This window comes from Tupaia chinensis, unplaced genomic scaffold (assembly GCF_000334495.1).
Source record: "Tupaia chinensis unplaced genomic scaffold, TupChi_1.0 Scaffold148607_1, whole genome shotgun sequence".
NCBI lineage: Eukaryota > Metazoa > Chordata > Mammalia > Scandentia > Tupaiidae > Tupaia > Tupaia belangeri.
Window position 1 is genome coordinate 3,081,882 of NW_006208456.1, and position 18,114 is coordinate 3,099,995.

At 55.6% G+C, this 18,114-nt stretch overlaps 1 protein-coding gene across 1 annotated transcript in view; it reads right to left on the bottom strand.

The window, feature by feature from the left end:
- Positions 1-1,983: 1,983 nt before the first annotated feature.
- The window catches only part of RPS6KL1 (ribosomal protein S6 kinase like 1), an 18,793-nt gene continuing 2,662 nt past the window's right edge, over positions 1,984-18,114 (bottom strand). The window contains exons 3-11 of the mRNA XM_006170552.2: positions 17,476-17,600; positions 16,438-16,530; positions 6,911-6,958; positions 6,436-6,568; positions 5,286-5,873; positions 4,902-4,991; positions 4,686-4,768; positions 3,518-3,613; positions 1,984-3,232 (exon numbers count right to left, since the gene is read on the bottom strand). Coding sequence (XP_006170614.1) covers positions 3,122-3,232; positions 3,518-3,613; positions 4,686-4,768; positions 4,902-4,991; positions 5,286-5,873; positions 6,436-6,568; positions 6,911-6,958; positions 16,438-16,530; positions 17,476-17,600 — 1,367 coding nt within the window. The 3' untranslated portion in view covers positions 1,984-3,121. The remainder of the gene's footprint in view (positions 3,233-3,517; positions 3,614-4,685; positions 4,769-4,901; positions 4,992-5,285; positions 5,874-6,435; positions 6,569-6,910; positions 6,959-16,437; positions 16,531-17,475; positions 17,601-18,114) is intronic.

An 18,114-nucleotide genomic window follows, 5' to 3' on the forward strand; every position in this document is an offset into this window, starting at 1 on the left:
CCAGGCTTGAGGCCACTGACACTTGACACCAGGGGCCTCAGTGCAGAGTGCCCTTTTGTACCTGGAGCCAAGAAACTAGGCCTGGGGTGGGTGGGGAGGGGGGGAGCCAATACTGAGTGCCTGCAGCAGGGGGGGGGGGGGGGGGAGCCAATACTGAGTGCCTGCAGCATCTACTACTCTGTCTTCACTATCCAGAACTTGTACCTAAATATTTAAAGAAACTGATTTTAAATTCAAATTAAAGGGCAGATGTTCGCAAACAGGGTTCCTGCATCTGTGCTCCTTTTGGCTCCTGTGGTTGTACAGATCTGGCACTGTTGTACAACTGGTTGTTAGCACTGAAAAGCCACTTAATGTCCCCTTAGTTTTCCTGCAAAGTTTATACTTTTTTTTTTTTTTTTTTTTAAGTTTGCTATTGGAAACATGAGCTTGCTGGAGACAGCGAGAGGGGAAGTGAAAAAGCACCCCTCAGGGCAGAGGCCACTCTGCAATCCCTTCTCCATTTTCTTTTCTGGATTTTGGGCATTTGCACATTTGCCCAGGTTTTCAAGTTGCGGGTCCAGGATTCAAACCACTCAGTTGGCCAGATGGGATCCAGCCACCTTAACCACCATGCCACCTGTTGGCCTCACTGTAGAGTACTTTTTTATTTAAAGAATTATTTTTATTTATTCATTTTAATTTGACCAGAGATGGACAGAGCAAGAGAGAGGAGGAGATGGAATGTGAGAAAAGCCACCAGGTCCAGGACTCCAACCACAGTCAGCCATGTGGGAGTCCAGCGCCCTTAACCACCTGCCAGCCCCTAATATTTCGGAAGTAAGTTAACACTACTGTTTTGACAAAAGGTGGACCATGAGCCAACAGATGGCATGTTGGTTAAGGCACTGTATTCCCACATGTTCATAGCCCGGACCTGGTGGTTTGAAAATCCCAACAAATCATATTTTTTAAGGATGGAACCCTGAATCGCCAGCCAGAAGTGTGCCCCAGGTTCCTTTCAGTGCATGCCTGTCAAGCCATCTTGAAGAGAAATTGTGGTCCCTACCTTGTGAAGCCCCTTCAGAACACCAGTGGGCATGTGCATCTTTGGGGGGGCTTGCATGTTTTCTCGATGCATCAGGGCTAGAGGGGGGCAGCATCATTTCACACGGACTAGAGGGTTGTGTGTCTGCCGAGGCACTCGGGGTCAGCGTGCACAATGAGGGTGGGTCACCTCAGGGTCAGTGGTCTGCCAGAAGTGCCCAGGGCTGCCTGCTAACCTAGGCTGCAGGTGACAGGCATGATGGCTGATGGTGCTTCAGTGAGACTACCCCCTGAAGGCTGTCATGGGAAGGCAGTGGGTACCGGAGGGTACAGTCAGAGCAAGGGTGGGCAAGAGAATGGGCTCAGTGGAAGGGAAGGCTTCAGTGTCATCAGTCGGGTCAGGTCGCGGTGTTAGACGCTTTACTTTCTCTAGTAAACCTGGTCACCAGGCCCATTTTGTGGGAAGCTGAGTAAGCCCCGTGGGGGTGGGGTGGGGGTGGGGCACATCCTAGACCCAGGCCAGGCAGAGGGTGGAGGTGGTCCAGGTCCAGCCTTAGGGCAGCAGGAAGTGCACAGCCTGGGACAGCTCCACTAGGCTCTGCCCAGTCACATCATGTGTTTTCAGCTGTAAGTTTTCTCAGGACCTTCCGACTGTTTCAAGGGCTCACTCACCGAACAGTAAACCATTCCCCAGGCCCCCTGGCCTTGCAGGACTTGTCTTCCTGTTTTATCTCCCACAGAGCTCTGTCCCCACACACCAGTGCCTGCCCTCAGGCCCGCGGCTGCCCCTTCCTGCTGCAGGGGCACAGGCTGGCATGCCACTCACCACCGACCCTGTCCTACTCCTGGCAGGCCCCAAGCCCCGGCCACTATTGCGGCATTTCTCTGGGGGTGTCTTCCATCCGCCCTCCCGGCAAGCCGCGCTCGATGCAATGAAGCATGGACGCCATAGTGAGGGCAGGCTTTATTAGGCCGTGGCCATGGGGAGTCATACACAGGCAGTGCTTTCCCATGTCCTCTCTGTCCCGGTCACCCAGTCCCCAGGGATGAGCGAGCCTTCAAGGCCAGACTGGCCAGCAGTGTCAGAGGCGCCCCCTGGTGGTGGTGGAGACGCTGGAGAGAACTGGCTGGGGCTGAGGTCAGGTGGGTGTCTCGGGAGCCACCCCAGGGAGTTGAGAGGTGCCCCCAAGCCTAGGATGGGCAGGTTTCTTTGGGATAATCGTTTTCTCCAGTTCTTCAGAGACCAGAAATATCTTGCTTCTTGGCTAAAAGCATGGGTAATTGCTCCATGTGTTTTGTGGTTTCTCGTTCCAAGAGGGGATGCAGTCACAGTGGGCAGGACTGACGGGAACCTCAGGACCCAATGTGAATGGTGAACCGACCAGTGTCTGAGAAGCGCGTCCCACTGGGTGTCACCCTGGAGGCTGGATTCTCCCAGGCTCCCCTCTCCATGCACGGCCACTCTATTGTTTACAAACTTGTTCCAAGTGGCAGCACAGTGTGCTCCTCTCGACTCCCCACCCCCTCCCTGCCTCTCCCCTCCCTCATAGCCCCTCCCCCCTCCCCCCTTCCCTCTTGTCTTCCAAAGTCTGAATCACAGCCTGGGTCATGATCAGCAGTGGGATGGGCCATCTGCTCCCCTTCTCGCCACAGACTTTACCGCTCCCCACCTCCCCGTGCCCTGCGGGGACAGGCGGTGGAAGGAGGCCCACAGCTTGCCTAAGATGACTGGCTAGGACAGTCTGGGTTGAGTCTATTGAGCCAGTGGGCCAGTGTCCTGAGATGCTTCTCCAGAAACGTCCCGAGTGGGGCACAACACGGCAGTGAGTCCCAAAAGCCTGCGGTCGGCTCAGCAGGTGTCTTGATGCAAGCCTCTCGGCAGGTGAGACTGCCCTTTCCCTCAGCTTCTCTGGGAGCTGGCCCTTGCTGGGCAGTGGCGGTTATTACTTCCGAGGCCCAAGGTGGAGCCGAGTGGGAAAGGCCATGCCCTAACCTCTTCACACAAGCCCACTGACAGAGGAGCCCATCTGGGGTGGTAGGTGGGGAGGAGAGATCCAGGCCAGGCCAGCTGCTTCCCTTGCCCGCTCTGCCCCTCTTACCCCGCCAGCTTGCTCCACTGGATGGTGCTGAAAAAGGGGTGGGACTTGAGTTTGCTGACACCGTCTCCTCCAGTGCCCAAGCGCCTGGCAGGATCAAACTGTAGCAGCTGTAGGAAAAGGCCCCGTCAGCGTATGGCTGAGCCTTCCCCACCCCACTGCTGAGGCAGGGCTGACCTCCAGGGTCTCCAGACACCATAGCTCCTGGGGGATCTGCTCCCTCAACCCAGGCCACAGGACCCCAGTTTTACCCCGAGGTACATTGGTGTTTTGTCACCAGTGTACAGAAGTGTGCTGTCCGTATGGCCCTCTTGCACCCACATCAGAAAGGTTCATGCACACAGGTCTGCACTTAGGCCAGGAAGTCCCCTCCTGTAGGCCAGGCTGCACCTCACCTCAGTCAGCAGGGAGGCTGCTGGGCGACTGAGCCACTCGGGCAGCTGCAGTTGGGTGTGAGCCTGGATTCCTGAGGGGTGGCTCTTGGACAGTGCCTGGGAGAACACAGGGACGGGCCTTTGAGGAGGCCCTAGGAAAGGGTACAGCCAGGGGCAGCCAGGATCCCCCCACCTCGCGTGTCAATGCCCTGGGGAGGCTGATGACAGCTGCCTTTTGCTCTGATCTGCTAGTTGCCAGATGCTGCTCCTCTGCTGAAGATAAGAAGCAGACCCAGGCAGGTGAAGGGACTGTGCTGGGTTCTGGGTTTGAAGCCAAGTCCTGGCTACAGGCTTGTTAGAAGCATTGGTTCTGGGTTGCAATCAGGGTGGACGCTTGGCGCCGGCACTGGGACTTGTCTCCTTACATAAGGGAACCTCCACAGGCCACTTGTTTGACACCAGGCCATGGCATGCTTCCATCAGGGCCCCCTGACACCCCTGAGGGTGCAGCTTTGGACAGCGTCTGCTGGAGGTAAGGTGGGATGCGAGCCAGGAGCCCTTGGCGAGAGCTGGTAGAAACTGGGTGGGAAGAGTCGCTCTGAGGGGACTTTGCAGCCAGGGCTCGCAGAGGCCCGGGGCTATGGGAGGACAAGCAGGAGGAAGCCAGGATGGACCGGTCTGATCTGGATTCAGGTCATGCTGCATCCATCCCAGCTGTTTCTTGCTCAAATGTAGCTTGGCTTCTCCTTGGCTGTCTAAGCTAAGTGTCCCAGCTGTGGCGCCAAAGCTGGGCGAAAGACGGGGGCAGGGCCAGCATCCATCCAAGGGTGTTAGCAGGGGAACCTGAGCCTTCGCTTACCCAGCTCGACAGGGCACTGTGGGCCTGGATGGAAGAGCCCTCCTGCCGACCAGCTAGTCTGGGGGTACCCCGAAGGGCATGGGCGTAGTGAGCAGAGGGTTGAGGGGTTGGCGGATGATCTAGCAGCCTTCCAGGGAAGAAGGGCTGTCACTTCTACCTCCCTCCAGACCTAGGCCCAGGCTCCCTTCTCCAGAACCTCCCCTGACCATCCCAGTTCAGCTGTCATTTGTACAAGCGTGAGACAGGCCGAATGGACCAAGCTCCGTCCACCTCATACTGCCCCACCCCCACCCCTCGCCACCAGGGCCCTACACCCTGCCCACTACTCACCGTTCCAGTCAGCAGCTCGTACAGCAGAGACCCAAAGCTCCACCAGTCACAGGCCTCAGTCAGCTCAGAAATCCCACCCACCTCTGCGGGAGCAAGACACAGATGCCAGCCTCACCCAGGGCCCTCTCCACACCACCCTTCCCCTGTCACCGTCAGCCCCCAGGCCCAGCCCACACAAAGGCACCCGAGATGGAGCGGCCTGGCCCTTCCCCTTGCCTGGGGCACTGTACATGTTGTCGGCTGCCTCCCTGCAGCACTGGGGCTCCACTTCTGACCACTGACCAAAATACGTGAGCCGGATATGACCTACTTGTCCAGGGAGAAAGGAGGGACAAAGATTGAGGGCAGCCATCACTGAGCACTGGCATGGAGGGGGTCCCAAGGTGTCCCCCAACAGCCACACAACAGGAGCCAAAGGCTGTGCTGGCAGCGTCTCCCCACAGGCATGGCCCCGCGAGGCCCGGAGCACAGGGGTTGTTCCTAGGAACCGCTGCCCTGGATTCATGCGGGAACACAGAAGGTAACCCCTGAGAGCCTGGATCTGGGGGAACCTCTCATTCTGTGTCTGGGGGCCTCCCACCTGAGGGGTGGGCCACCTACCTGCCTGGTCCAGGAGCAGGTTCCGGGGGTTGAGGTCCCGGCACAGCACCCCCTGCTGGTGTAGCGCCTCCAGTGCCACCAACGTCTCGGCCGCCCACTGCTTCACCTGCTCCTCCCCCACGCGCCAGGCGGCCTCGCCACGTCCGGGGCTGGCCCTGTCTGCCCAGGGGCGGCTCTGACCCCTGCCTCGGCCACAGCCTCCCAGCACCCGGCCAGCTCCCTCACGGACCCAGGAGAGTCCCCAGGGGGACCCGGAGTCCGAGCTCTGGCCAGCCCGCCGGGCTTGAGGGTGGAGGCGGCCACGTGGAGCCTTTGGAAGGTCCGAGGAGCAGTTGGTGCCGGCCCTGGCCGTGGACTCCCCTTCATCCTCTCTCTGGGGTCTGATGGACCGGGCTGCCCTGGCTGGGGGAAGGGTCTGAGAAGGCCGAGGAGGCTCCGGCTGGATTCCGTCCTGCCTGGGTGTGCGGCCTGCGGGGAGCCGCGCCGGGGTCTGGAGGCCGCCGTGGGAGTTGAGCTGAGCCTTCGTCCTCTCCTGGGTGGAGCCAGCCAGGTGCGCCTGGGAGCGCAGGTGGGACCACAGCGTGCCGCCTGGCCGTGCGGACGGAGCGGTGAGGGAAGAAGGCATGGGTGCCAGGTCCCCGTCCCTCCCGCGCTGTCTTGGGCATGGACCCTAAGTCTTCCAGGGGTCCCAGCCCACTCAGCATCCTCTCCTCGGCTCTCTCCCACCTCTCAGGATGCCCCCGCCCCTCTTCACAACTTGGCACCCCACGGGCTCAGCCCCACGTGGATGTACCGTTAATACAGGGCCCAGTCCCGCCCTGCAGCTTCCGTCACACCAGGCCCTGGGGCCACTCCAAGGGCTGGGTACAGAGCCACGATGGGAGGAGACGGTGACAGAAGACGGCTGCATACATGTCCTCATGCCTACGCAGGGTGTCAAATATGCCCCAGAATGTCCCCCTCTCCTGCTGCCCCACACCCCTGTGGGACAGACATGTCACGGTGCGACACACCACGATAGCCTGGCCCTGCCATCCGCAGAAAGGCTTGGCTCCTGGCCTGTGTTGTGAATCTGGTTGAAGCCGCATGTCCCCCCAGGGCTCAGCACGGCAAAGGGTGGGTGAGGGCAGTGGCCCCTAGTGCCCCTCACCTGGCACGTGCTCCAGGTGCAGGAAGATGGAGTCCTCACTCACAAAGTACCGCAGCAGCTTCGTCATGTAGGGGACTCCATGTGGGATGACGGTCAGCCGCTCCCGGCTCACCACGTGGCACCTGGGCAGGCTCTGGGGCCGGCGGGACAGACCAGCTGGAGACAGGCCAGCTTTAGGGGACACCCTGGCCCTGACTTCAGGGATGGCTGCTCTCCCAGTTTCTGGCCTGGCTCCCTATTTTCCCCGTGGAACCCTGGTCCTCCAGCCTCCGCCTTCCCGGCCAAGGCTAAAGCAACGACTATCTGGGAGGAAGGGGACATGCTTGAGGCAGAACAGGCAGCTTGGGGATTTGGCAAGAGCGCAAACTTCATAGGCAGGGTCCGGCCAGGGGGAACCACAGAGGGTAGGGGTTTCAGGAGCTCTGGCAAAGTCCCAAGGGGAATACAGACTGGCAGGAGTCTGGGTGGCACCTGCCTTCACCACGAAGGTCCCTCCGGTTGCTGGGTCCTGGACCAACTGCACCTGCCAGAGTCCAGGAGTCACTGGTCAAGACTTGCCCGTTCCTGGGCTCCGTGGCCCCAGTCCTACTCCTGATCCAGGTTCATCCATGGAGGCTGATTCACTCCAGGGTCAGAGCAGAGGGGGCAGGCTTTGGTAATACAGTGTGCCCTCCTCCCCCAGGCTGACATTTGTCCTGCCCTGCTTGACCACACTTGCTAGACAGCATGTCTCAGTGCCACCACCTCCAGGAAGCCCTCCCAAGCCGAAAGGCAGGGTTCCTAATCTGTCTGCAGTGCTCCCTGGACTCACTCTCAGGGAGCCTTGTCACACTGTTTAACTTCTTTTCCCCACTGGACTGTGAGCTCCACAAGGGCCGGGACCACACTGTCCAGATGGTATTCCCGGTCTGCACGGCACAGGGCTATGGTAGCTGCTTGATGGAGGTGGTGAGTGGCCCAGCACCTCAGCTGCTGGAATGAGGGGCTTGAGGCTCCTGCCACATGCAGAAATAAGCCCCTCCCGCTCCCTGTCCCTGCTGGGCCCAGCCCCATGTGGCCGGAGGGGAGGGTAGAGGAAGCCCTCTTTCACCTGGACCCTTTACCTGAGTCTAGCGTTCCACCATCCTGCAGGGTCTGAAAGTGTCTCAACTAAAAGGGACCTCAGAGCCAGCCACTCTGTTCTCCTCAGGGACCAGAGGCTCAGCATGGCTCCGGGTCACCATGAGCGGAGCCATGTGGGTCTTCAGGTCTCTTCCTGAGCCCTCCCACTTCCCTTTAAATTGAAGTCGCTCTCTCTGGAGAACAGGCCTCTGCTGTGTGGTTGGCTGAGAGGCAGCCTTGTCTGGAGCCACGCCCTTGATCCACCTCTGGTGGTGGTGGGGCTCCACTAGAGGGGAAGGCATGTGAGCGCGGGGCAGGGAACCAGAGGGTGCAGCCCAGGTGGAGGGCACGTGGGTTCAGGCCAGCACCCTGGTACTGTGACTCCATAGCCCTTGGCCTTCCCCGCGGACACTCTCCAGGTAGTGGAGGTGGGTGCCAGGGTGCGGCCAGGCCACTGAGCAGTGATGAAGGCTGCAGCCTGGGATCAGGGTAAGGAAAGGGCCCTGGGTTTGTTTACTCATTTTATTTGCCACAGGACAAGTGCTCCCACCAGAGAGAGAGAGAGAGAGAGGGAAAGTGACAGAGCGCCCCCCACACGGGGGACGGCCATGCCACAATCCCTTCTTCAGTCTCTTCTTGGGATTTTGGGCATGTATGCACAGGCATTTGGTGTGATTTTCAAGCCTCTGGGTCCTGGACTCAGCCACAGAGCTGGCCATGTGGGGTCCAGCAGCCTTCACCGGCATTCGGTGTGATTTTCTAGCCTCTGGGTCCCGGACTCAGCCACACAGCTGGCCATGTGGGGTCCAGCAGCCTTCACCACCACACCACAGGCTGGCCCCAGGGCACTGGGTTGAGATCTTGGGCAAGTGAATTGGTTTTCTCACCTACCAAGCAGGAATTACGAATACTACACCGCCATAAGCAGGAAAGCTGTGAGCATAAAGGCAGTGAGAACGTCAGTTACCACATCTGCCAAGTCCCACCGCCTCTCTGAGCCTGGCTCTCCTTCCCTGAGAAGCAGGGTCATTGCAGAACCTTCCCAGGGGGTCATTAGGAGGAGAGACAGGTCAAGTACAGCAGCAGCCTGAGCCCCCCAGAGCACACAGGGTGACTGTCGTCAGTATTGTCCTTGAGGAAATCCACACGGGCATAAAGCACTTACTGTGTGGTAAGCACCTCACACAAGTGATTTAATTCCATCCTGCAACTCTGCCAGGGTGATTAGTGGCCCATTTTATTGAGGTTCAGAGAGGTTATGTTGCCTGTGGTCTCACTGCTAAAAAGTGATCGAGCCAGGACCTGAATCCATGCGGGCTGACCCTGGAGCCTCGAATACTTAACTACCACTGGGGCACAACCAGGTGAGTGCCCAGGACAAGCGTCTGCCCTTCTGGGCCCCAGTCTCCATCCTCAGTAGAATGAAGGCAGGGGGCTGGGTGAATGCCTGGGCCTTCCTGCGGTGTAGGATCCTTGCTGACCACCAGAGGTCTCTCCTCCAATGGCCAAAGACCAAGCCAAGACTGGCTTCGGTTCTCAAACTTGTGCAATGTTTGAAAAGGAAAGAGAGAAAACTCTGGGGTCATTTAGGAGAAAACAGTTTCCCACAAATACTGACACCCAAATAATTCCCCACTGTCCCTTGCCAAGTGGGATTCCCCACGACCTCGTCTTGGGCAAAGCTCCTTAATTTAGAGTCCAAAAAAACTAGGAGTGAAGTTGGGGAATCCAAAACACTTGATCCCCAAATTGAAACAACTGTGTTTTTAAAAATGTGTTGAAACCTATTTTTTTTCATTGCCAAAGGATGCATGTGCACACCAGAGAAGAAAGAGAGACAGAGACACAGAGAGAGGGAGAAAGCTCCACCCCTAATGGGGTGCAGTCTTGCTGCAATCCCTTCTCCTCCATCCAGTCAGGATTTGGGGCATGCAAGCACATATGCCCTGTGTGTGTCTCAAGCCACTGGGGCCAGGACTTGAACCATGGTTGGCCATGTGCGATCCGGCTCCTATAACACTAAGCTACAGAGCCAGCCCAAACCTACGCACTTATTTAGAAAAAATTCAGCCAAAACGTTAACAGTGACTGGAGTTAGGCAGGGGCATCACTTTTGGTTTCTTGTTTATTTTTTCTGTTTTAAACTCCTGTCTCCCTCTATTACATTTTAAAAGGGCAGCAGGGGGGGGGCAGTTCTCACCCAATGTAACTAAACAAAAAATACCCCTTTTTTCGCTCGGTATTTTGAAGGGACATAGCACTATCTAGTCGCTTGACCTCTATGAACCTAAGTTTCATTCTCTGTAAGAAAATCATTAAAATGCAGCACATTCCAGGGCTGAGCAGATGGTTTGCTATTTAAGGTGCTGGACTCCCACATGGCTGACCATGGTTCAAGTCCCGGACTTGGCAGCTTGAAATTCACGCTAGGAATGTGCATGCACATGCCTAATATCCCCAGAGGAGAATGGAGAAGGGACTGTGGTGTGGCCATCCCCCGGGGTGGGGGGTAACTTCTCCCTTCCCCTCTTACTGTCTCTTTCTCTCTGGTGAGCACATGTGCTCCATGGCAAAAACTTTTTTTAAAAAAATGCAGCACTTTCAGTAGAATTCTCTGCCAAGATGGTAATGTCACGTACCTGGACTGTCAACATGGAACCTTCACACGTGTGGCTGACTGAGCCCCTGAAATGTGGCTAATGCAGCTGAGACAGATGGCTTCATTTCAATGAACGCTGATGTAGATAACCTCCTGTGATTAGCTGTCCTGGACTAGCTAGCTGTGACTGGACTGTCCTTTCTGCCCCAGGTGACCATGAGGATGGAATGCCACAGCTCCGTAAATGAGAGCATGCTGACAAATGGAGGTAAACCTTCCTATTAAGAAGCTGGGGGGCCAGCAGTTGGCCTAATGGCTATGTTGCTGGAATCCATGTAGTCGACCCCAGTTTGAGTCCCAGACCTGGTGGCTTAAATTTATGCCAGGCACGTGTGCGTGGGTGTTCAAGATCCTGAGAGGAAAAGGGAGGAGAAGGGATTGTGGTGTGGCCATCCCCCCCCGGGAGGTGATTTCTTGCTTTCTGTCTCTCTGTCTCTATCTCTCTTTCTGGCAAGCGCACACGCCCTATAGCTAAAACCCCTCCAAAAAGAAGAAGAAGAAGAAGAAGCTGGAAGACTAGTCTGCATGCCTGCTCTCTTACTCCTTTATAAAGAGCAAACGTAGGGGATAGCAGGTGGCACAGTGGTTGGGCGCTGGACTCCCATGTGGCCGACCACGGTTTGGGTCCTCAATCCAGTGGCTTGAAACTCATGCTGGGTACAGGTGCATGTGTGCCCAGAATCCTGAGAGAATGGAGGAGAAGGGATCGTGCGTGGCATGGCCATCCTCCCTAGGAGATGATTTCTTGCTTTCTGTTTTCTGGTGAGCACAAATGCCCTATAGCAAAAATACTCTCTAAATACATAAACACATATATACACACTCCACAAATACCTGGTGATGTGTGTGTGTGTGTGTGTGTGTGTGTGTGTGTGTGTGTAAATAAGGCAGTCATGGACTGACACCGGAATGCAGTAGGTTAAGCCAAGTACATGGGGAGCTGAATCCCTATGGCATACTGAAGTTTGAGTCCTAGCTCCAACACCTTGAAAAACACACCAAAATCCTGATGTATTTGTTCAAAATCCTGATGGAAAGGAGAAATGGAGAGAAAAGGACTGAAGCATGACTGCGCCCCACTGAGGGTTGCTTTCTCTCTCTTGTAAGTGCACATTGCTTCTGACAATTAAAAAAAAAAAAAAAAGGCTAGGGACCAGCAGTTAGCATAATGGCTGTGTCTCTGGACTCCCACGTAGTCAACCGCGGTTCACATCCCGGACCCGGTGGCTTAAAACTCACTTCGGGTACGTGTGCGTGCATGCCCAAGATCCCGAGAGGAGAATGGAGGAGAAGGGATTGTGGCGTGGCCATCCCCGCTGGGGGGTGATTTCTCGCTTTCTCTCTCTCTCTGTCTGTCTGTCAGGCAAGCGCACACGCTCTGTAGCAAAAACCTCTCCAAAAAAAAAAAAAACGCTAACGAGGCGGCATGGTGGTTAAGGTGTTGGGCTCCCACAAGGTCAATTACGGTTCAAGCCCAGGACCTGGCGGCTTGAAAATCACACACCAGTGCATATGCGTGAATGCCCCAAATCCCAAGAGAATGGAGAAGGGATTGTGTGGTCATCCCCTCTGGAGGGTGATTTCTCACTTTTCTTCTCTCTGTCTCTTTGTCCCTCTCTGGTGAGCACATGTGCCCTATGGTAAAAACCTGACCAAAAGGGACCAGCAGTTGGTGTAATGGCTATGTCGCTGGACTCCCATGTAGTTGACCACAGTTCGAGTCCTGGACCTGGTGGCTTAAAACTCACACTGGGTGTGTGTGCACAAGATCCTGAGAGGAGAATGGAGGAGAAGGGATTGTGGCGTGGCCACCCTCCTGGGGGGATGATTTCTTGCTTTCTGTCTCTCTGTCTGTCTCTGTCTTTCTGGTGAGCGCATGTGCCCTGTAGAAAAAAAACTCTCAAAAAAAAAAAAACAAAAACAAAAAACCTGATCAAAAAAAAAAAAGTCTAAAAATGGCAATCTTTTTTCAAAAATAAACCCACTTTGTTTCTGGGACACAGGGTCAATTAAAGCTTTGGTGAAACACCAAAGTAAATCATTTTTAAAAAGATGCCCAAAGTACCAAAATCCCAGGGGAACACTCTCATGGAACAAACAAATCTAAAAGCTTAAAAAAGATTCTCTAACTCAGAGCCCCACGTGGGCTGGAGCGTGAGCCAAGTGGGGAGGTGGGAACAGGTGCAAGTGCGGGGCTGCGCTCCACCTAACCTGAGTGGTCTCCTCTCTGCTCCCTGCTGCCGTGGGGAAGCATGAGCCAGCACTTTTCTTTGTAAAGAATTACTTATTTTATTTATTATTATTATTTTTTTAAATTTGAACATAGAGAAAGGGAAAGTAAGAAAGCAAGCCACCAGTGCCAGGACTTGAACCATGATTACCCACGTGGTACCTTAACCACCACACCACCTGCTGGCCCCAAGCCCAGCACCTTCAGATCATCTTTTTTTTTTTTTTTTTTTAATTTGTCACAGGGCATGCATACTTATCAGAGAGAGGGAAAGTGAGAAAGCACCCCCCAAGGGGGTGGTCATGCCATAATTCCTTCTCCCCTACCCTTCTCTCAGGATTTTGGGTGCACATGCACCCAGCATGTTTTTCAAGCCACTGGGTCCAGGACTTGAACCGTGAACTGCAGAATTGACCATGTGTGTTATGGCTGCCTTAATCACCATGCCACTGGCTGGCTGATCTTCTGGTGTGCAGGAAATCTAGACTTCTATATGAAATATCCAAATTTTACAACGTTAGTAAGAATTAAAAACAAAACAAAACAAAAGCCCTGTTTTTGAGCCAAATAAAATGAAATGGGTCTTGGATGCCCTTTTCCTCCCTTCCCGAACTCAGAGTCTGGATCCTGAATGAGGCCCCACAAATACCTGGTGACATCTCCCTGGCACCTCAGGCTCCCCGAGAACTGAACCCTGGGTATTCTGGCTTCCTACCCCTCCTGGACCACCCATCTCCCTGCTCCCTGCCCGCCCCACCCCTGCCTCTATCTCTTTGGCTCCTAGCAACCCCCTCCCCAGCCGTTACCCACAGTGGACACTTCAGCGGGCACACACGGAGAAGGCCTTTGCTCTGTCTCTGGCCCGAGGGCTGCTGTTGGCTGGCACTGCCCTCTTGCCCAGATCTGCCTGGGCAGAGCCGTGGAATGGAGAGGGGCTGACAACATACATAGCCAGGCTGGCAGCAGGGCCTGGGCCCACAGCCCTAACAACTTTCCTAATTTGGGAAAAGCACTATTCCTGGCTTGGGCATCACACCGGAAAAGGAAACAGGACCGCAGAGAAGTTCTGTAGATCAATTAAGTGCCCACGAAAGGGGAAGAGGGAGAGAAAGGCAATCTCAAGACAGAATGGTTAGACTCAGCCATCATTTTTGCTTTCTATCTACACAGATTTCAGAATACCAGATTTTTAATTTTTTTAGAGGTTTTTGCCTTAGGGTGCATGCGCTCACCAGAGAGACAGAGACAGAAAGACAGTGAGAGGGAAGGTGAGAAATCACGCTCCAGGGAGGAAAGCCACGCAGCAGTCCCTTCTCCTCCATTCTCCTCCTGGGATCTTGGGCACGCCCGCACATGCACCTGGTATAAGCTTCAAGACACTGGGTCCAGGACTCAATCCACAGTCAGCCACGTGGAAGTCCAGCAATGTAACTGCTATGCCACCTGCTGGTCCCCAGAACACCAGGATCTTAGAACACTTTGCAAATGTCCTGAGATTAGACAAATTTGGGAACTCTTGTGCCACAGACCTCCCTCTGAGAGACGTCTGGTATACATTTGCATCTTGCAAGCTCTTAAAACTTCTGTAATTAAAAAAGCAAGCAACGTCTGCCCATGGCCTAGTGGTTAGGGGAACTGGATCCCGCATGGCTGACTGTGGTTCAAATCCTAGCCCTGGGCAATGTGGCTTTAAAAACATGCCAGATACATGTGTGCGCATGCCCGGAATCCCAACAGGACAGAGAGACAGAGAAGGGGGATTGTAGCAGGACCACACCCAACTGAGGGGTACTTTCTCCCTTTCTGTTCTCTCTCTCTGGTGAGGACACAGCTCTCTGGCAAAAAAAAAAAAAAAAAAAAAAAAAGTAATTTAAGTTTAGCTCCCAGCTTTCCAAATCTACTCACCCGGGAGCCCTCTCACCAGAACACCTTGGTTCTGCGGATCACTCAGAGAAATGGTGTTTGCCACTGCACTGTCTGGGAGAGGCTGAGCTCGGCCAACCTTAGGCTGCGCCCACTAAGACTGGTGCGGGGTGGGGCTGGCACAGGTGGACGCTGGGCCTCCGCCGACTGTCCGGGGCCTGTTCCAGGGCCCAGGGGTGGGCGCCTGCACACTTTCTCACTCACTCCTATCACTTGACGTTCAAGCCATCAAATACATACTAAATATCTCGGTGTGTGCCAGGTCTTCCCTAAACACGATCCATCTGACTTCCCAGATCACACCACGGTGCAGGAGGGTTCTAACCTCACTTTACACATGAGGAAACCGAAGCTCAGAGAGGCGAAGGGATTGCCCGTGGCCCTCCTCTGCATCGCCCGGGCAGGGCCTGTCCCCAGCAGCACGTCATCCTCTCGCACACGGAAGCACATGCTGGTCTGCTTTTCTCTATGGCGCCTCAGATCAGACAAAATCATCGGATGAATATTTTCAATTACAGATTCCTGGGCTCATCCCTAGAAATTCTCACTCTAGGGCAGGCCTCATGGCCTAGTGGTTAAGGATGGTGGATCCCACATGGCTGACCACACTGAGTTCCAGCCCAGCAGGAGGAGAAACAATGGAGCATGCTTTCTCCCTCTCTATCTGGCAAGTGCATGTGTTTTCTGGCATTTTTTTTTTAAGTTTCCTATAGGACATATCTGCTCACTGGAGAGAGAGAGGGAGAGAGAGAGAAAAGGTGATAAAGCATCCCCAGGGACAATGGCCATGCCAGTCCCTTCTCCTCCACACTCCTCTCAGGATTTTGGGCATACACACACACACAACATATACACACACATGCCCGGCATATATATATATATATTTTTTTTTTGAGAGGTTTTTGCTGTAGGGCGCATGCACTCGCCAGAAAGACAGAGAGAGACAGAGAGACAGAAAGTCACAGAGACAGAAAGACAGAAAATCACCCCCCCAATGGCCACGCCGCAATCCATTCTCCTCCATTTTCCCCTTGGGATCTTGGGTGTGCCCGCATACATGCCCAGCGTGAGTTTAAGCCACCGGGTCCAGGACGCGAACCGCAGTCAACTACATGGGAGTCCAGCGGCATAGCCATTACGCTAACTGCTGGTCCCACCAGGCTTATTTTTTAAGCCACCAGGTCTCAGACTTGAATTGTGCAATCACGTGGGATCCAGTTGCCTTGACCACCATGCCACCAGGCTGGCCCAGCCCTCTGGCAAATCTTTTTTAAAAAAGAAATTCTGACTCCACAGGCCTGGGGTGGGGCCCAGGCACCTGTGTTTTCAGGAAGCTCCAAGGTGATCCTGATAAAGACCCAGTTTGAGTATCCCGGGGTTGGGCAGAAGGGAACCAAATACCGGCCCACCTCTCCTTTGACCTGTTTGTCCTGAACCCAGTACTCTCATGGCGACTAATCCCAGGTAAGGGTGGGGATGTCATCGCTCACTGTCCTGTCTGCCCCAAGTTGAGGAGATGGGTGCACGGCAGGATCAAGATGAAAGGGCAGTGGCCAAGGCCCCGGACAACGCTCGGGCCAGCCTGGGCCTCTGCTGGACAGGTTTTGGGAGATGAACACATTCCAGCCATAGGAAGTTCTTTGCTGGGCTTGGTGTGGACAGACTCTTGGCTGTGGTCCTGGGGTACACAGTGAGTGTGGGTGGGAGCCTGTGAGAAGCGGGAAGTGGGAGTGAGCGGGGCAGGGCATGCTGGCAGGGGGCCCTGGGCACAGTTCTCCTGTGATCTGTCTCCACTCTCCACTCTCCCAGGGAGCAAGTTTTCTGTCTGAGCTGGAGGGCAGATGGGAGGGGCCACGCCGGCTGCTTCTCCTCCTTCTTCCCATGTTTCCTAGTCCAGGACACGACTGGTGATGTCAGGGGTGGGGGCTGGGACCCCTGGGCATAACTGCTCTCCCCTTTGACCCTTGGCCACCCCCTGACCCTGGACAGGTGGACAGCAGCTCCAGACTCATCCCTATCACATCACATGTCCCCCACCCGCATCGTGAGCCCCCCACCCCTATCACATGGTGGGCATCCACTCACTCACCTTCTCGATGACCCCTACCACCCTGCAGCCCCTCAGCTGCTCCAGGGCAGAGCTCAGTGTGCGGATGGGCCGGAGCCTCAGGCTGCTAAAGCCCTGCAGAATGGGGAGACAGGTCACATGCAGCCTCAGGGCTGAGCCCTCCTCAGCCATGGCCTCCTCACCAGGCAGGGGCCTGGGCTTCCAGCTGCCAGGACAGCAGCGGGAGCCATAGCAGGCAGGGCTGAGGGGGGCAGCAGACCCTGCCTCTCAGGGCCGGGCTGAGTGGAGAAGAAGCCAGCCTCAATAGGGCAGAGGCCACACTGGTCCACAGTGGCCAGGCCAACCCCCTCACTCAGGCCACATCCAGCCCTCCTAGGCCTAGGCAGCTCCCAAAGCCCTACCACCACCAGCAGCAGCAGCCCCATCCACAGGAGGCAGATGCTCCAGGGTGGGGCTGGGGAATAACCACACCTCCAAGGCCAAGGCGTGTGGGCCAGGCACCTGCTTTGGGGAAAGGCAGCCTGACAAGATGGGGAGCCTAGGAGGCCGTGTGCATGTCTGTGCATGCCTGGGATGAGAAGCCACCACCCGTCCCCCACTTGGGTTGGGGAGAGCCATATGGCGAGTCTGTGTGCATGATGTAGACACGAGCATTCACATATGTAGGTGAGCTCCAAATACTCACTGCATGCCCATGCACGACAGACACGACATCAGGTTAGTGTGTGCACACGTAAGCGTATGTGTGGAGCCATGTGCGAGCTGGGCGGACGTAGACATACGTCCATGCCGAGTACTCTCTGAGGGCGTGACTGGACTGGATGATTGGCTGAGCATGACTGAAAATGAACGGACGGTGGAGGGAATGGGAGACAGAGGCAGCTGGAGGCCAGACTGGGCCAGCGTAGGGCATTTTGAGATGTCAGAGCGCTAATGTGAATGCTTCGCCCTCTGCAACCTGCCCTTCTCCTGTAGGCAGGATGGGCCCGTGGTGCGGGGAACTCTGCTCTGCCCTCAGATCCCTCCTCCTGCTCAGGTCTTTGGGGAGGGGTCCCTCACCATGCTAGAGCTGGCTCCGCTGCCCAGTGTCCTCTGCAGGTGGCAGTTGAAGATCTCCTCGGCTCGCCGCAGGTACTTGGTAATTTTCAGCTTGACGGCCTCGCGCCGCTCCTTGTTGGGGTCGACTGTGTGGGACAAGGGTCACTCTTGGAGGGCTTGGCCTTAGAAGCCTGGGGTCCTTGCTCCCACTGTCCTTCTCTGCCCTCCACAGCAGAGTGCTCCTATTACTAAGGCTGGCCCAGATTCTGAGCCCATCAGGGGAGGAGGAGGGAGGACCAGAGCAGGAGGAGGCCGGGAACCACGGTCCCCCTGAAGCCAACAGCACTTCACAGCTGGCACCCACCCACTTGCTGGCTGCCATCACACCCTGGGAAGGGACAAGGTGGGGATTTCCATATTCCTTGTTTCAGAGAAGACAGAAGCTTTGGGAACCAGCAGTTAGCGTAATGGCTATGTCGCTGGAATCCCATGTAGTCGACCGCAGTTCGCATCCCGGACCCGGTGGCTTAAAACTCACACTGGGCGCGTGTGCATGCGTGCCCAAGATCCCAAGAGGAGAATGGAGGAAAAGGGATTGTGGCGTGACCATCCCCCCGGGGGGTGATTTCTCGCTTTCTGTCTCTATGTCTCCCTCTGTCT